Consider the following 17,732-nt stretch of genomic DNA (forward strand, 5'->3'; position numbering starts at 1 on the left):
ATAAAAGTCTGTTGACCTTAAAGGACAACCGACGTCTTCGGACAAGTTGTGTCCATAATTTGTAAAATGGCTTCAAATGACTTCTACTGAGCGTATTTTACAAAGATTCCAGCGCATATAGCTATATTTTATGTTTTGAGACTCGCGCTGAATATTCCAGAAGTCTTATTTTTGAGTTGGTGACGGGTCTGTACATGACGTCACTGAAGGAACGCCCCTGACCGAAAAAAAAGGACACATTGTAGCAGCCCTTCCATCACGTCAATGTATTTTGCTGTACTTGTTTGGTCTGAAAACCTCGTGTTGCACCAAAAAGCCGCCAGAAGAGGGCGACCAAGCTCCATGTAAGGAATTTATCAGCCTGTGGAAAAGGGCTGATTAATTCCTCACAGGAGCTCGGTTGCCATTTTCTGCCTCTTTTTGGGTGAGACATTTCCCCTCAATGTTGCCTCAAAATGGCACGAAATAAATTCTTTAATCGATTGCAAACATGTATGCTTTCCTCTTCAGAACTATTTGAATCATATTCATAACTGGATGTGGAACAAGAAAGCATATTCTCCGAATCTGAAGCCATTGTTTTGATTCTCCAGCAATGCAAGACGTCTTGGCGTGACGTCACAAACTGGGGGCGGGACTTTCTGAAAATGCCCAATTCGCAGCTCATTTTTTTGCAGATTTTGGACACTTTAGGTAATTTTTATTGGTGTTTTGCATTTGAATAAAAATATCATACTGCGTGTTTTGGGTATTTTAGATGCTATAAAACGTTTTTCTGATGTCAGTTAGGAAACAAAAAAAGTGATGTCTGTTGTCCTTTAAGTTTAATGGAAAAGAAAAATCGACTGATGGAAAGTCATTTTTCTTCAATGGCTCCGCTACAGTCTGCCGCTAATCGAAGGCCATTGAGATTTAAAGGGTCGCCTGGTGGAGCTTGAAAAGCTTGAAACGTCTGTGTTGGCCACTGATATCGGACCGCCATATCTTGTCTTGTAAAAATGTGTTCAAAGGCGGCAAGAGTGATCATTAAAATAAACATTAGCATAGAATAATGACGGTTCAGGATTGCACAGTTCAAAACACCTTTAAAATATTCCCATTAATTGATACGAGCCACCGGAGATGCAGCGGCATTTGAAATGACTGACCACGTCGCTTGTCTGAAGGGTCCCTCTCACTTGACCTAAACGTCCTTCTATTAAGGACAAACTCTCCATTCATAAACTGTAACCAGCATCAATCTGCAGTCATTAATTTCCCGAAAATCCCCGGTGTGAGCAAAAACACTATTAACCCACCATTTCTACCAACCGTGACCTCAGAGGAAGTATGACTCATCCACTAGTGATTGGAAGTGTGACATCAATTATAAGGGGGAAGCGGCTCCTCATCTTTTTTTCCCAGAATGAGTTCTTTAAGTGTACGGCCGACTGTGTAATCACTCATTTTGAACCTGACAATTTAGAATCTGATTATGGTAAAAAATAGATAGATAGATAGATAGATAGATAGATAGATAGATAGATAGATAGATAGATAGATAGATAGATAGATAGATAGATAGATAGATAGATAGATAGATAGATAGATAGATACATTAATACACGAATACATTAAATCATTAATACATTAATACATTAATACATAATTATATAAATAAATACATAAATAAATAAGCCTTTGTTGAGATCTCGTCGAAATATCCAAACGAAATATTTCACTTTAATCAGAAGCCATTTCAATAAATTGAATGTTGAGTAACATTACCACTAGAGGGCAGCAGAAAGCATCGGTGATTACACCACACATCATTTCCCTGAACCATCACACTTCCGGGTAAAAGATCTACTGGCTGTCATTATGAGTCATTTTGATGTTTTAAGCAATCACATATGTTAATCACTATTTTTTTGTTATGTTTTTAATGACTCCTGGAATTATCATGTAGTAACATCAACAGGGTTTGGTAATAAGGCTAAAATATAATTCAATAGTTATTTTCCGTACTGCTAATATGCTTTTTCTGGTCACTTGAGCTAATCCCGGTGAGGCAAGGTTGTCAATTTCTACATTTTATTTTAATAAAACCGTTTTATCGAAACCTTTAATCAACAAATCGCACCCATCCGTTTATAATCACCCGCAGAACCGTCGAGATGACCATTCCAGGCTTGATCGCTCTCACCGAATTACACGGTGAGAAGGTAAAGAGGCTAATACAGTACTCTGTATGAGCTTTGGCCCCGTTGACTTGCGTAATGATAAGGGTGCATCGCCTCCGTGTCACTTACGTTGAGCATGAATTTAACTCAATATAACACTAGGAGACGCACCGCCTGTGTGCGTGTGCATATGTGTGGTTGCAGATCACGACTCAGAATTGCTGATGCTTCTCCTTTGGGCCCCTGTCAAGTGCAATTAGCATCAGCGTTTTGGATGCAACATGGGACAAAGTCTGTGTAGTTTGGAAGGAGGGAAGGGGGGAACCACGGGGAGCGTTTAGTTAACACTTGTGAAGGACATGCTCAAATTTATATGTGTAATTGTGTTTTATAATCATGTTAATGCTGTTTTCCATTGTATTGTTTTTCCAGGTGTGTCCAATGGAATCAACAAATGCCTCACTAGAATTTTTTTAAGTGTTGAGTCCCCATTAGGGGGGCAACAAAAGATAACATATCTTTATAGAAGTATATGCAGATAGAACTGGCCGTGAAAAATAGTTTTAAAATTCTATATGGTCATATAAAGACAATCCACTCCATTTCCATTACTAACTAATGTATCCAGAAAGTATGTTGATAAAATTATCCGTTTGTGTTTTATGTGCACATTACTTTAATGGCAACAATCTATTATTGCATACAAATGTATGGACACAGCTTTAACCCCATTCCCTTTATGACATATCCATATATATATTTGTACTTAAACCACGAGGCATATAAAGTGGAACAGATGTTTGAGAACCATGCACGGTTGGACAGTAGTGGAGCAAAATATGAGCAACTGGTGTACTCAATTGCATTTAGTTGAGTCTTTCAAGCAGAGTACCCTTGAAAATCGTCCCTCCTTCGATGGGATTAGCGGCCTCCATGTTTTAGTAGTATACCTTGAGCCATCTTTAAACGGCATGTTGGGGGAGGCGCATAGTAGACCGGACAGTATGAGAACGAGTGTGACCTATGAGACTAAATTCAGGGCGAATATAATCTGTTCACTTTGGCTTGTCGCGAAATAGTACCGTGGCATCACGTTAAAGCGATCTCGTTTCATCAAGACCCTAAAAAAGATATCGGAATATGTAAACACACACATACACACTATCACACGCCTCCCTCCTCGCGCATGCAGCTGCCACTTGCGGTAGTGACGGTGATGATGCTGGCGTGCGGAGGAGGACCAATGACAGCGCGGGATGCTGAGGGAGGCTATTCGGCTGAATGGAGGCGACGGGATGCCGTTCGTATAGCAGCACAAGAAAGGAATTGACATCGAAGGAGGTGAGTGTCTTTCTGTACGTTCATACCATATCGTTTATCTCCTATCACGCGCGGTCCATGAAGTGTTCTTTTTTCCCATCCCCTCGATTTCGCTTGCGCGCCGCTTAAAGGGACCCTTACTCGTTCCCGGCCGGTCATTGATTACTAGACAGCGGGCGATTTGCGTCGTAACGCCGTCTTCAAACAATGCAGCAGCAATGTTGTTTCAAAATAAGGCTTTTCTTTGACACGTCTGTGGTGTCACTGTGGTGCGTTCAAGGGCTCGATGCGTACCACGCCGGGGCCATCAAATATGGAGGCCCATTGAGCTGTCAGGAGGTCTGTGCTCCTTATGCAGCATCACATATAATTCAAATAATCGAATCAGTGTTTCAATAGTCAACGCTTCAGTGTGGGATTTTTAACAGTTGTAACTTTTCAATTCAGCCCATTTGAAAAGAATGGGAATCCTCTTCTCTGAATGGGATACATTTGGGGCATTGCGACTCAGTTGTAGAATACATGATGATGAGGCTGCATGTTGCAGCACCCTCCAAGGGATTGGTGCTCCTTCTCGTGTGAAATGACTCTTATCAACCCATATTGAGGGCTATTTTTAGAAAAATGTCCTTCTTTGTCTGCTTGAGACGACGAGGCTCTGACATCGCCATCGTCTCCTTTCGACCACTTGTCCCCCCCTCCCGTCCTCGCTGTTTCATCCGAACACAATGGACGGGTCCCACCTTTCTCCAAAAAGTCCCAGACATACAGCGGCGGAATCTTTGTGGCATGTCATCTGTGTCCTCTCCACTCCAATGCTCAATCAATTGCTAGTGATGATTCTGTCATTTGATTCTTCTGGAGGTGTTCTGATCAACCATTGAATCGTTATTTTATTCAACCACAAGGGTGATGTCACTAAGAAGCATGACAAAATATTACAGTATACATACAGTACAAACCAATACTTGGATTAGCCTTTATTAGTCTCGCAGAGGATACATTTACATTTCGCTTTCTGCACCCTCTTTGTTGTATGAAGCAGTTCTAGATGAAAGAGGAGATGATCAACATATCCTTTTCACCAGTGAATCATGGTCAAACATCAAGGTGGAATGTGCACGTCTACTACACGCTAAATGTTGAAAGTAAACGCGCGGCTGTAGCATCCATTGACAAAAAGAGGTTGTCTCATATGTCCTGTCCCACGTAAATCCGCTTCAATTCCAAGCCGCGACAGTTCCACATACGTATCGGCGCTCTGCACTGACGCTCCTTTCTTCTCACGCTTTATACAATTTTTTTCATTCTTTTATATAGAATCTGCCATATGTGTGTTTAGATAATTTCAAAGGAAAATGAAAAAAAATGTGGATTGAGTATTTTTTTTTCTTGTTCTAGGTAGAACAATTTCTTTGTTTAATATGAAATTTTATGGGGGGGGGGGGGATGCTGGAATCTTTTAATGGTGAACTGAAAATGCAGTTGTCACGTAAAAGAAAATAGTTTTAAAAAGTGGGTTTTCTTGGTTGAACCAAAGAGTGCATTAGATGTTTGAAAACTTTCCAAGTTTCAAGACTTTTGGTCCATGAAAATGAGATTCTTTTGAAGCAATACTACTACTACTACTCCTACTTGTCATGATCTGGTTGGCGACCAACGGGTGGCGCTGTCGGCCCCGCCTGCACCTGCACAGGTGCTGGTCGTTTCCAATCAGTGACACTCAAAAGGACCCCCGGCACGACCATTCGGTGTCGGGTAATTGTTGAACGCATTGTATGCTGTTGTATGCAATTGTATGCATTGTGTGCGGTGCATGTGTTTGTTTAACCTTGGCGGACTTTTAATCTTGGTTTTCTTTTGATAATTTGTTTTTTTTTTTTCCGTTCAGATGATTTTGATGTGATAGATTTTGTTCCTGTTGACTTTATTTTAATACAATTTATCAAACACAACCTCCTGCTTCCTCCTGCCTGCTGTTTGGGATCCGCACCTGCCATCACCACCTTGCAAAACGTGACACTACTACTACTACTACTACTACTACTACTACTACGACTACTACTACTACTACTACTACTACTACTACTACTACTACTACTACTACTACTACTAATAATAATAATAATAATAATAATAATAATAATACATTACATTTTAAGCGCCTTTCAAAGCTCTCAAGGACACTTTCCAGTGACAGACAAGCATAGGTACTATAATAAATAAAATACAATCACAAATAGAATGCAATAAATAAAATACAATTATAAATAGAAACAAGAGAGAGAGTTGCACAGAAAATGCAATTTTTAAATAGTAAATAAATAATAATTTTGAGATGGGAGTTGAAGGTGGGAAGAGAATTGATGTTATGAATGAATATAATATATGTTTTACTGATGTTGGCCAAAATAAATTATTCCTCTTGAATTTAGTTGATTCGATGTAATTCATAATCAATTACAGTAAAGTCTCGTTATATCGATATCGGATATATCGATAGTCCCGGTTATATCGATACTATTTCTATGCACGCACGGAGAAAATTACATGCAAACAGGGTTGGATATATCGATAGTCCCGGTTATATCGATATTTTTTCGGACACCCTTGAATATCGATATAACGACACTTTACTGTATTTGTTTGGGGCCTAATGGAGTAGTGCACTGCTGAATTACTTTTAATGTTAGGCCAATTCATGATTGGAAAATGAACCCACCAACTCTGTAAATTTGCGCTACCTCACTGGGCAGCACTGAAATTGGAGTTTGGAATATTCCGAAAGAAATACTTGCAATTTTATTTTCTCCCCAGTCCAGCAAAGATACATAGGGAGTAGACAATGGAGTGACATTCATTGTCCTGTTAAACAATTTATTTCAATGACACGGAAAGACGACGCACATGATTTTTTTTCTGGCAACGCATTTGTAGTTCATTTAAGGTGGGGCCGATTTTGGCCGTACTGCCAATTTGTCTCGAGCTGTTGAAAGCTGACCAGTGACGATAAGAGCAGCTTGTTGTACAGCCGCCACCGTGTTGAATTGGAATTTCATTTACTGTTGTGTCTCAGCGGGTCTCTGGCGAATACACAGAAGAATTATTATTTTAATTTATTTTTGTATTAATTTTTTTTGGCACAAGATTTTGGGACTAGTCAACTTCAATGTGCTAACTCAATTTTAGAGGGAAGAGTATCCTCTCTGACCTTTTCTTCTCAGAAATGACCTTGCGAATGTCTTCAACACCTGATGTTAGATGATCAGTTCACCCAAAAAAATCCCCCACCAACGCAAAGAAAAGCTTAAATGATTCTTTCAACACTTTGCCTTTTCCTTTTTCTGTCACCTTTGGTAAATGACGCCCATGCAGCGACGAAAGTGCTTAATCTCTGTTAGCCCAGACGTCATCACCATGGCAACTGGTCGGAATAGCCGCCCAAGAGAACGTACTGTAGCTCTATTGGATTTCCAATTCCATTTTTTGTGTTTCTCATATCTGGTCCAGTTTTGATAAGCAGTGTTTTTTTATTGTATTATTCATTGCCGATTAATAGTAGTCAATGATTATGATATTTGTTTACAGTGAAAGTCTCAAAAGTTTGAATTATGCAAAGTTTATGAAACCAGATTTTTAGCTTTGCGACATGTTTGTTTTTTCACTTTGACAGCCATTTTTCAAAATCCTAACAAAAAGCGGAGAAAGCTTGCAAATTAAAAAAAATCAACACATATATTGTAGTTTTCTACAGTAAATTATTGTTTTGCAAAATTTCAAGATCCATGAAATTGTAATCTTTCAATTTATGTACAGCAGATCACCAGTGTAAGTAACAAAATAATTGAGCTATTTATAATTGATCACTTGTCGGCCATTGAAATGTAGTGGAAGGCCGTGCATGTCACTCCTAGGCCTTCAGTAGTACTATGTCTGAATCACTCCACAGCTGCGGGTGGGGTGTGGTTTATACACGTCCACTAGAGGATGTCGTTGGCCAGGAAATAACTTAGAAATATTGTCATTAAACTGTGATTTTGGACACTTTAAGTCATTTTTATTGGTGTTTTACATTTGACTAAAAATATCATACTGTGTGTTTTGGGTATTTTAGATGCTATAAAACGTTTTTCTGATGTTAGTTAAAAAACAAAAAAGTGACGTCGGTTGCCCTTTAATGGACAACAAGATCACATGAAGTAGAAAGGAGAACAATCCACAAGAGGGAGACCATAAGTCACTGCAGGTAATTACGGTACAAACTTGCACTGAGCACTTGACAGGGATCTAATTTATGACAACACCACCAAGCTAATGAGCTGCAGGTGACTGATTAGCAGGCGAGCCTCAGGTGTGAGATGCAGGGCACCCTGGCTGGGAAGGCTGCAGTGTTTGGTACGGTTATTTATTTATGTATTTATTTATTTATTTACAGTGAGACCTCAACTTACGAACTTAATTGGTTCCCAGACAGAGTGTGTAAGGTGAAAAGTGTGTATCTCAAAAAAAAATTCCCATAGGAAACCATTAAAATGGGAATAATCCGTTCCCGGGTTTCCATAAAATATATTTTTCAACTAAATAAGCCTTAAAACTAAACACGACCTACCTTATCCTATGTATAATAAATGTGCTATTGTGTTGTAATGAAACAAATACACTGCATTGTATCATAAAGTCACTTTATTTACATTTGTGATGGTCATTGATGGCTTGACGGAATGGCGTTGGAGGTCGAAGGTCAAAGGGAATTGCTGTTTGGAAAGAGAGGCGCATTACATGAGGACTGTAATTAAAGAAATAAATTGTGCTGTAAAATAAAGTTTGATTTACCTTTTTGATGGTCGTTGATGGCTTATGGAAGGAGAGTCACTTTCCATAAGGACTGTTGGTAACTTAACCTCTGGTGCTGTTCGGTCGTGTGCTTCCGCCGAAGATCACTCCGCCAGCCGTGGTGGGTGTGTATTATGAAAATAGTGCTTATTATAAGGTTCAATTTTCAGAAATTTGACGTTTGTAAGACGAAAAGTTTGTAAGATAAGGTGTTTGTAAGTTGAGGTCTCACTGTATTTATTTATTTATTTATTTATTTATTTGTGTGTTTATTTATTTATTTAATGTTTTTTTTCAAATCTTTCAAGTTGTCATTTTAAATTTGTGCGTCATTCACATGACAAATCCAAAGTGTCGGTTCTCTTGCAGGCACCACCCCATCGCTCCTTCCGAACTTTGACTCGCTCCGCCTCCCAAAGCCGAAAAATCAAGTCACCCATGTGCGGTTCAGCGAACCTGTGCAGTATCATCGCAGCGCACCCCCGTTAAAGACCCCCCTGGTGGCCACGCGGCCGACTCACGGGACATGTACGGCAGCGCCAGAGCTGTAGGTCACTTAGAGAGCAGCCCCGCACGCTCCCCTCGCCTGCCTCGGTCCCCCAGACTGGGCCACCGGAGGGCCAACAGCGTGGTCGGGAGCGGCGCGGGGGGCAAGACGCTCTCCATGGAGAACATCCAGTCTCTCAACGCTGCCTACGCCACTTCGGGGCCCATGTACCTGAGCGACCACGAGGGCGTGGGCTCCACGGCCACGTACCCCAAAGGCACCACCACTCTGGGTCGGGCCACCAGCCGGGCCATGTACGGGGGCCGCGTCACAGCCATGGGCAGTAGTCCCAACATCGCTTCGGTGGGACTGCCCCATGCTGACCTTCTGTCTTACAGTGACCTGGGCTCCATCTCCATGCTGCACGCCCACCACCACCACCACCATCAGGCGGTGCCCTCCGCCCTGCTCAGGCAGGCGGTTCGCAGCAGTGGGGGGGAACTGCTGGAGATGCAGGCCCAGTTCAGGGACATGCAGAGGGAAAACGAGATGCTGCGCAGGGAGCTGGACCTGAAGGACAGCAAGCTAGGTTCCTCCACTAATAGCATCAAAAGCTTCTGGAGCCCGGAGCTGAAGAAGGAGCGCATCATGAGGAAAGAGGAGGCGGCGCGCACGTCTATCCTGAAGGAGCAGATGAGAGTCACTCATGAGGAGAACCAGGTGAGACCCACTTCTGTTATTTGTGACACGGGGAGCTCCGTGATTGTCTCTTGTCCATCAATTTTTGCCACGTGGTATTTTTCCTCACCTTCTTTTATGAGGAGACCACTTTTATTTTTCGGAGACCTTTCTGGAAAGAGTTGATGGTATTTTATGATTAAAAAAAAAAAGAATAATCCAACCTCAATTAAAAAAATTGCCTCTTACAGTTGCCCTGATCTCAAGGGAACATTTAAGATCCATCCACAATAGGTCAAATTCAGTCGCATATAAAGTTTCATATATTAGTTTCACTTTCCATCCCCCAAAAATCAGTTGCAATTAAAAAATTAGGGAAGTAACACTCTTTCGTACTGTACTTTATAAAAGCATCACTAAATAGTTAGTTCATGATTAATTTGTTGCAGCTCCTTCTGGTACATGCGATGAGGCCAACATGGTGCAATCATCCAGCCACAAATCGATACCAGTTCCACAACTACTTTTAGTTAATATCAAGTGTTTTTCAGACACGATCGTTACATTGTTTGTCTACATGTGTTGCTGCGCCAGTCATGTTCACATATCACGAATAAAAAAGCCACACGGATGCCCTGCGTATATCCTTGTGTGGCATTTTATGAGCATTAAATTACCACCCATTGAGGCAAACTTATATTGTGGTTTTAATTTAATTTAATTATTGTTGTTTGGTGTTTATTTTGACAGCAAACTTTGACTTGGAGGGATATTAAACATCTTGATGCATCTGTTTTGAAGCGCTCTTAAAAGTAAAAAAGAAACAAAAAAGCCTGTAAAATGATGGTTTGTATTTAAGAAAAAGAAAACAAGAAAAAAATTTAAAATTTAAAATTTAAAATTTAAAATTTAAAATATTTTATTTGGAAAACCTTTTTTTCATTCATTGACAGTGCGCCTTATACTCCGGTGCGCCTTATACATGGTAAATGTTTGAAAATGCACAATTCACTAGGGATGCACCTTATACTCCTTCCTGTGCACCTCATACACCAGAAATATGGCAATACAGAATTATACAATAGAACACAGTGGGAAAATTATTAAATCCAAGGTGCAACTTCATAAAATGGAAGCCCAATTAATTAAGTGACTGTCATATTGCAGTTTGCTACGTCAAAGCAATACCTCGAGAGAAGGCGATGAAGTCAAGAAAGCAAGCAATGCTTGATATCTCAGGATAGTTTCTGTCAGAGCAGGTGCCCCCAAGGCCCTGTGAGCTTTAGCAAATAACGCGCATCATTCATCGACTTAATAAGGTGAGGGAATAAGAGCCTTTGTTTACCACGTCCAAACAGCATTATTGCGTGAGTCGTTGGGGGCGGTTCCAACAACATTCTGCTGTTTGACTTCAGCACAATTTCCAAAGCTGCCGAAGCTGGACAGAACCTGCTGGCGGCAAAGATACGAGCTGGAGCCAGTTCCGTCTGACTGAGTCACAGTGACGCTCAACACGCCTGATCCGTTTTTCAGCACAGGCCCCAAAATGGAGGCTGAGCAACATACATCACAAAGGCAATGTGTCTTCAGATGCCGCACAGGCTGAATCAGATGGTAAAAATGTGGGACAAGCTAACCCTAACCTCTATTAGTGCAAATGTCCCCATTGTGGGACTATTAAAGGCTTTCTGATTCTGATTATTTTAATCAGGATTTACTTTGGCCATGAGTACACAGACGAAGGAATCATAATTGTGCTCAATGCAGCACTGGCTTTGAAACGGGTGGTCAGGACATTTAGAGCGTAGGTGTCAAAGTCAAGGCCCCAGGGCCAAATCTGGCCCACCACATCATTGTATTCGGTCCGTAAAAGCAAATCAAGCTTGTGAAATTCCATGATTTTTTCGAAAGTCTTCAAATTGTCCCATATAGTCCACAATAAATGTTTACTTGAAATTTGAAAACTAGTTATTCATTAATTTGTTGTGCGCTCCATATGCAATACGTGGAAGGGATTAAACATTTTAATGGTTTCCCCAAATTCATAACGGCCCTCGAGAGGAAACTGTAACGACAATGTGGCCCGCGGCAACAAAATGAGTTTGACATCTTTGATTTTAGACAGTCGGTCATTTGCACGTCAGCAGAAATATGTGCTGGCTCTCTATGACCCATATCAAGCTAAGTACAGTAAAGTCTCGTTATATCGATATCGGATATATCGATAGTCCCGGTTATATCGATACTATTTCTATGCACGCACGGAGAAAATTACATGCAAACAGGGTCGGATATATCGATAGTCCCGGTTATATCGATATTTTTCGGACTCCCTTGAATATCGATATAACGAGACTTTACTGTATGTTGAAAAATGACAAATGTGATAGTACCAACATTGCGATTATGATTTAAAATGTGAATATTTACATGAAAAGAAATCTTCTGAATTTGGCACACCAACCGTCTTACAGCGAGTCACTACTATCAGTCAAATCCGACTTCAATGCTGTTGAAAGATGTTGTAATGTCATCTGGCAGCTTTCTTGTGCTTACAATCGGCTACTGTACATTTTTAAACTGTGAAAATTCCACAGTACATTATATATCCTTAACGGCTCTGCTGCTAACACAGTCATTCTGGGGATTTTCCACGTTGTAGCAACGAGGCACTCTAATGCGGTCAAAACAGCTCGAAGCCCCAGTCTAGACCCCGGTAGTCATGTTATGATCTAGCGCACCTGCATCGCGAAAGTTAAGTGTCCCCCCCGTGGGCACGGTGACCACGACAATAGCCGATGAGATTTGACTGACTCACAGGAAGTGGTACACTCCTGCAGTCTTTTTCAGCCTTGGTGCAATTATGCAAATGGTCTCATTGACTGCACTAAGCACTTTAGCTCCAAGACGGAAGGCTATTGATCAGAGCACAACATGAGATAAAGAGGAAGCTGAGATACCAGGCGCCGCTCTTTAGATGTGCCGCTCTTTGGACATTATCGATTGACCAATCACAATTGAAATATATATTTTTATTGTGAGTCATTGCATCGTGTCATTATTGTGGGAGGATGTGAGTTATTATTCTCCCTTGCTATATTTTTACTTTAAAAGGCTCTGATGTCTGTGACAGAATATTTTCATGGAAAATGACACGAAATGGAGGTTATGAGTGATGGATGGATTTTGGTCGTGACTCACACTTGGAGTGTGACTAATATCGCGATATGTGGTAGGCTAGCAACCTTTCACTCGACAGGAACTTTTACAGGTCATGCTAGAAGAAAAACATCGCCGTCTAGTGGTCGGAAACACACCTAGCAAGAATATTAAATACATCACAGTACTCGCTGATCGATTGTGGAATAATTTTCATGATTTTCCTGATTGACCCTTCAGCGTGTGACGGTACTTCGGATTAATGTCAAACTCTGAAATTTTGTGAGTATGAATGGTAATGGTTTTGTTGTCTAAATGTACTGTTGTAGTAACTACAACGAGGAACAGTCGCGACGACTATCTTGTCACTTTTATTTTCGCCCAACGGCCTACGATAATTTTTCATTTTAAAATTTTGGATTGACAATATTTTTTAATGAAATAGAGTCATATTGTCATTTATAGAAACGGTAAAGGGTGTTTCATTTTACAATGTTGGATTTACAATATTTTTTATGAGATAAAAACAAATAGCCATTTATAGAAAAGTTCAAACGTGAATGTTGTTTGTAAATATCGAGTCATCTCTTTCCAGAGAGGTCAATATTTTTTTCTGAAGGAATCATAATAAGAGTAACATAAAAAGCTGGCCAAACAGCTAAATTAAGGGGCTTCTTTTTTTTAAATCGCTCATGGTTCATGTTGCCCATTCGTCTCTGTTACGTCATAATCTGACACTGACTGTTTTACCGTACATTTGTGTTTTATTTTATGTATTTATTTTTCTGTTCATTCTGCCCCTGTTGTGCAGCTGCTGGATGCCAGGAGAACAAAGGTTTGTCCCTATGTTTGCACCAAATGTGACGTGCACAACATAGAGTCACCTTCAGTGTGAAGTGTACTTGCAGAAACCTGGCCAATCCCTTTACACCTCTTCTCCTTATGACACCCAGTTGAAATTCAAAATATTACACTGAATTGACACCATCGCTCACGCAACCCCAAAATATGTTCCTGTGGGTAAATTACACGAAATGTTGTTAATCCTTTCACTCCAAATGTGTCTTTCTCATATAAAAAAAACCCACAAAGCGTGATTACTGTGGAGGTACATCAGGGATATCAGTTTGAATTATTAGTTCTGACACTTTTTAATTTTTTTAAAGACAACATTTGTCACGTTATGTTGTTCTATCGTCAAATATTCGTGTATAGTAGTACTGTATTTCGAAATCTGTCGAATTGAGCGGCCAGTGAAAAGCCACCGAAGCAAGCAGTCACTCAACAAAAGTCTGTTTGCACATTCTACGTGCTCACACAGAAGTTGAGCAGTTGTTAACCCCTTTTCACTTTAAATTTGGAGCTGTTTCGTACCACTGTTCACTTACAATTTTGAATGTGAGGAGTTCAAATTCGCTCCAACAGATCTTCTATTCAGCCGCTTGAGGGTGCTAACACACTATAATACAAAATGTTGTACTAAATTCATCCTGTCTACTTGATATCTAATTTTAAGCAGATTCTTTATTTACAGACAGTGTAGGTGTTCAAATACCTGGCATGTTTCGACACTCTGACGAAGGCGGAAGTAGTCGCTGAAACATGTCAGGTATTTGAACACCTACACTGTCTGTAAATAAAGAATCTGCTTAAAATAAAAAAAATATATATATAATACAAAATGTATGATTTGTTTTTTTAATTCAACATTCCACTCTGAACTTTTCGTCGATGAAGATTTTACTGTTAGTAACTTAAACTGATGGCACAGAATTGGTTTTGTTCACACTTTTTTACATACAATCTATCTTTCTGACAGTGTCAATCAAAATTAACATCATTGTAAACTTCGTTATGTATCGTTTCTGATTTTGATTTTTGTTTTGCATGTAATAAGGCTGTACAAGTGTACCGAATGTTGTGTCTTGTGTAGCTCCAATATTTTCCTTGTATTTTAATCCGGCTGTTCCGAGTCTTTATTTTAGAATCGTAGTGAAATGACTCTGAAGGACTTTTATGTTATATTCCATCTACGTGAACAGGCTGTTGCCCGGCATCAATATGTAGCAACCTTTTGAATTTACATATTCGTTTAATTCATCGCATTACGGTAATATCCATCAAACAAAGGAACTTCTGGACATGAAAACTGCTTTGATGGGATTCTATAAAGGCCCCGCATATTCTTTTGGGGCCTCCACCGGGTCTCCTTATGTTGATTAATCCTCTGTCATATATTTTGAAAATTAATACATTTTTCTATGTTGACATCTCTGATGACAGTATTAGCTGGTAAAGAAGGTAAGACCTCCTCCTCGTGTACGTCCACCCACAGTTGCGCCACTTTAAATACACTCTTCCCAACAAACCAACAAAGTATCAGTCACCCTGCTGTCCCTTGTACTACCTTCAAACATTTGTACTTTTTCCAATACGTGAGCCTATGTGTGTTTTGTCTGAACTTCATCAGCATCTCCAGATGACCATCCAGGCTCTCCAGGACGAGCTACGCACGCAACGCGACCTCAACCACTTGCTGCAGCAAGAGAGCGGCAACCGTTCCGGGGCCGAGCACTTCACCACCATCGAGCTGACCGAGGAGAATTTCCGCAGGCTGCAGGCCGAGCACGACCGGCAGGCCAAGGAGCTGTTCCTGCTGAGAAAAACCCTGGAAGAGATGGAGCTGAGGATCGAAACGCAGAAGCAGACGTTGGGAGCCAGAGATGAGTCCATTAAGAAGCTGCTAGAAATGCTACAAAGTAAAGGGCTCCCCTCAGGGCCCGGCAGGGTTTCTGAAGAGGAGGAGCAGGAGAGGAACAGGCGCATTGCTGAAGCGGAAGCACAGCTGGGACACTTGGAGGTCATTCTAGACCAGAAGGAGAAGGAAAACATCCATCTTAGGGAGGTATGCTATCATATATTGTCACCTTTGTGGTTTTTGCAGTACTTGTATACACTTTCATGATATGTTGTGTGTTTGGTTCTCCGAGGAATTGCACCGCAGAAATCAGCTGCACCAAGATCCAAGCAAAACAAAGGCCCTGCAAACCATCATCGAGATGAAAGTAAGTATAAGTTAAGTAAAAAATAAACATAAAAAAACAGCCAATGAAGAAGGAAAGGAACACAAATCTAAGCAGACACACACACACATCACATGGAGTTTATTTATATTACGTGTATTGGTTACTGTTCAAATACTGAAAACTGACTGTTGTTATTATGATACTCTACTGAGTCAACACACTGACAGATGTGTACTACACAGCTGTAGCCTGTGTCAAAATTGCATTGATTACCACCTTTCAAATTTTATGCCTGCGGAAGTGTGCCCTTATAAACGGAAAAACAAGTGATGTCACCAGTGCTGACTAGCAACTTGTTAAATATCACATTTATTTTGGTCACAAGGTCAAACTAATTCAAATGTGGAGTGTGCATGTTTTCGGCATTCTTGTGGAATTTCTTTGGGTGCCCTGGTCACCCTACACCACAGGTGTCAAAGTCAAGGCCCGCGGGCCAAATCCGGCCCGCCACATCATTTTTTTCGGCCCACGAAAGCAAATTAAACTTGTTAAATTCCACGATGATTGCTAAAATCTGAGCCAAAATTTCATATTTCTGGATGTCAACCACAATAAAAGTCATTATTCTTGACTTCAGATTTGAAAACGAGTTATTCATTAATTTGCTGTGTGCTCTATATGTAATATTTGAAGGGATTTAAACATTCTAATGGGTTCCCCAAATTCATAACGGCCCTCGAGAGGAAACCATAACTACAATGTGGCCCGCGGCAAAAAAATGACTTTGACACCCCTGCCCTACACATTCCCAAAATAGACACTTTAGGTCATTATCTGTGCCCGTATTACACGGTCCGTTCATGGATGTACCCCCCACTTTACTCATCCGAAGGTACCTTATAGCTGGTAATGGCTTCAGGTCACAGCAACAAGAAAAGTGCTCTGGAATAGGCTTTCCTGAGCTGCATGGCATTTAATTCATTCACTGCCAGATGTGCAAAAATGTGTCCGCTCCAATGAGTTTTTGTTATTGTCAATCGAATTCCAGGACCCGCAGAATATTGAGTTTTAGGACAACAAACATTCAATGCAAGTGTAAGAACCCTGAGAACTCTCTTCTTTTATCAGAAAAAAAATGAGTTAATTCCTAAGTTATATGGGCCTGGAGTTATCTGAGCTTGAAATGGGGGAAGCTGTACAATAGTCAAATGCTGCCCCCTTGTGGAACGGAAAAAACATTGTCAGAGGCCTGACCAGCGCTTTAATGGCACCCTCCTGCAAGAAAAAACAAAACTCAAACAAATTAGGGAATATTTTCAATTTCCGAATAAATACGGCAATGGCAGCGCATGAGTTAAACTGGTAGATGCAGGATTCCTGGTATAACTGCTACTGAGTAGAAATATGCTGGCAGCCCACAACCACAATTTCAGTGCACTGATGAAAAAAAAATCCCTCCCCCCTTCCAGCATTCACATTGGGCATCCCTATTTTAAGGGATTAAACAATTAGGCTCCTTTCACGAGGCATCCTCCGAGACCACACCCACACAAATTGTGGGCATTTTATTATCCTAAAAGTTAGACGTAGCATTGAAGTGCACTCCAGCTGCATCAGAGACATACGCGAGATATTCTTCACACATGCCAGGAAGCAATCAGATCTGAAGACCACATCTGACAAGCCCGAGAAATCCAGGCCATGCAAGCAAGTGAATCTCCGTAGACTCCGGCAGCTTCACTGCAGAGGCCTGACATCACTTCCTCAAAATAAATCATGACATCATCGTTGAGCAGACAGGGCCCCACCCCTTTGCCTGGAATAGCGCGGCCATCACGTGGTATGCGAATGATGCTATCCTTGTGGATGAGCGCAACGGATGAAGGCGGGGGGGGGGGGGGGGAAAGACCCGCCTTTTCTCGCCGTGTGCCGGAAGACCCCTCGCGGCTCCCCTCCTCCTTACCGCTCCCGCTTCCTCCCCCGATGCTGATGGAAGCGCCAATAATCCTCCCTCCCCGAGTCGAGCCGAGAGCGTGCGCGGCGTACAGCCTGCCCGCTGCTACCATG

The 17,732-nt window shown here is 41.1% G+C and overlaps 1 protein-coding gene across 6 annotated transcripts in view; it reads left to right on the plus strand.

The window, feature by feature from the left end:
- The first annotated feature begins 3,313 nt into the window (after window positions 1-3,313).
- The window catches only part of erc2 (ELKS/RAB6-interacting/CAST family member 2), a 30,025-nt gene continuing 15,606 nt past the window's right edge, over window positions 3,314-17,732 (plus strand). Inside the window, exons 1-6 of one of the 6 annotated variants that reach the window (XM_089011135.1) lie at window positions 3,315-3,503; window positions 8,685-9,116; window positions 9,201-9,522; window positions 13,451-13,474; window positions 15,110-15,544; window positions 15,630-15,704. In XM_089011135.1, coding sequence (XP_088867261.1) covers window positions 8,842-9,116; window positions 9,201-9,522; window positions 13,451-13,474; window positions 15,110-15,544; window positions 15,630-15,704 — 1,131 coding nt within the window. In that variant the 5' untranslated portion in view covers window positions 3,315-3,503; window positions 8,685-8,841. Of the gene's footprint in view, window positions 3,504-8,684; window positions 9,523-13,450; window positions 13,475-15,109; window positions 15,545-15,629; window positions 15,705-17,732 lie in introns of all 6 variants that reach the window. The other 5 variants (XM_089011134.1, XM_089011132.1, XM_089011136.1 and 2 more) reach the window with 5 other exon arrangements.

This window comes from Hippocampus bargibanti, linkage group LG12 (genome assembly GCF_051943395.1).
Source record: "Hippocampus bargibanti isolate YZ-2025 linkage group LG12, ASM5194339v1, whole genome shotgun sequence".
Lineage (NCBI taxonomy): Eukaryota > Metazoa > Chordata > Actinopteri > Syngnathiformes > Syngnathidae > Hippocampus > Hippocampus bargibanti.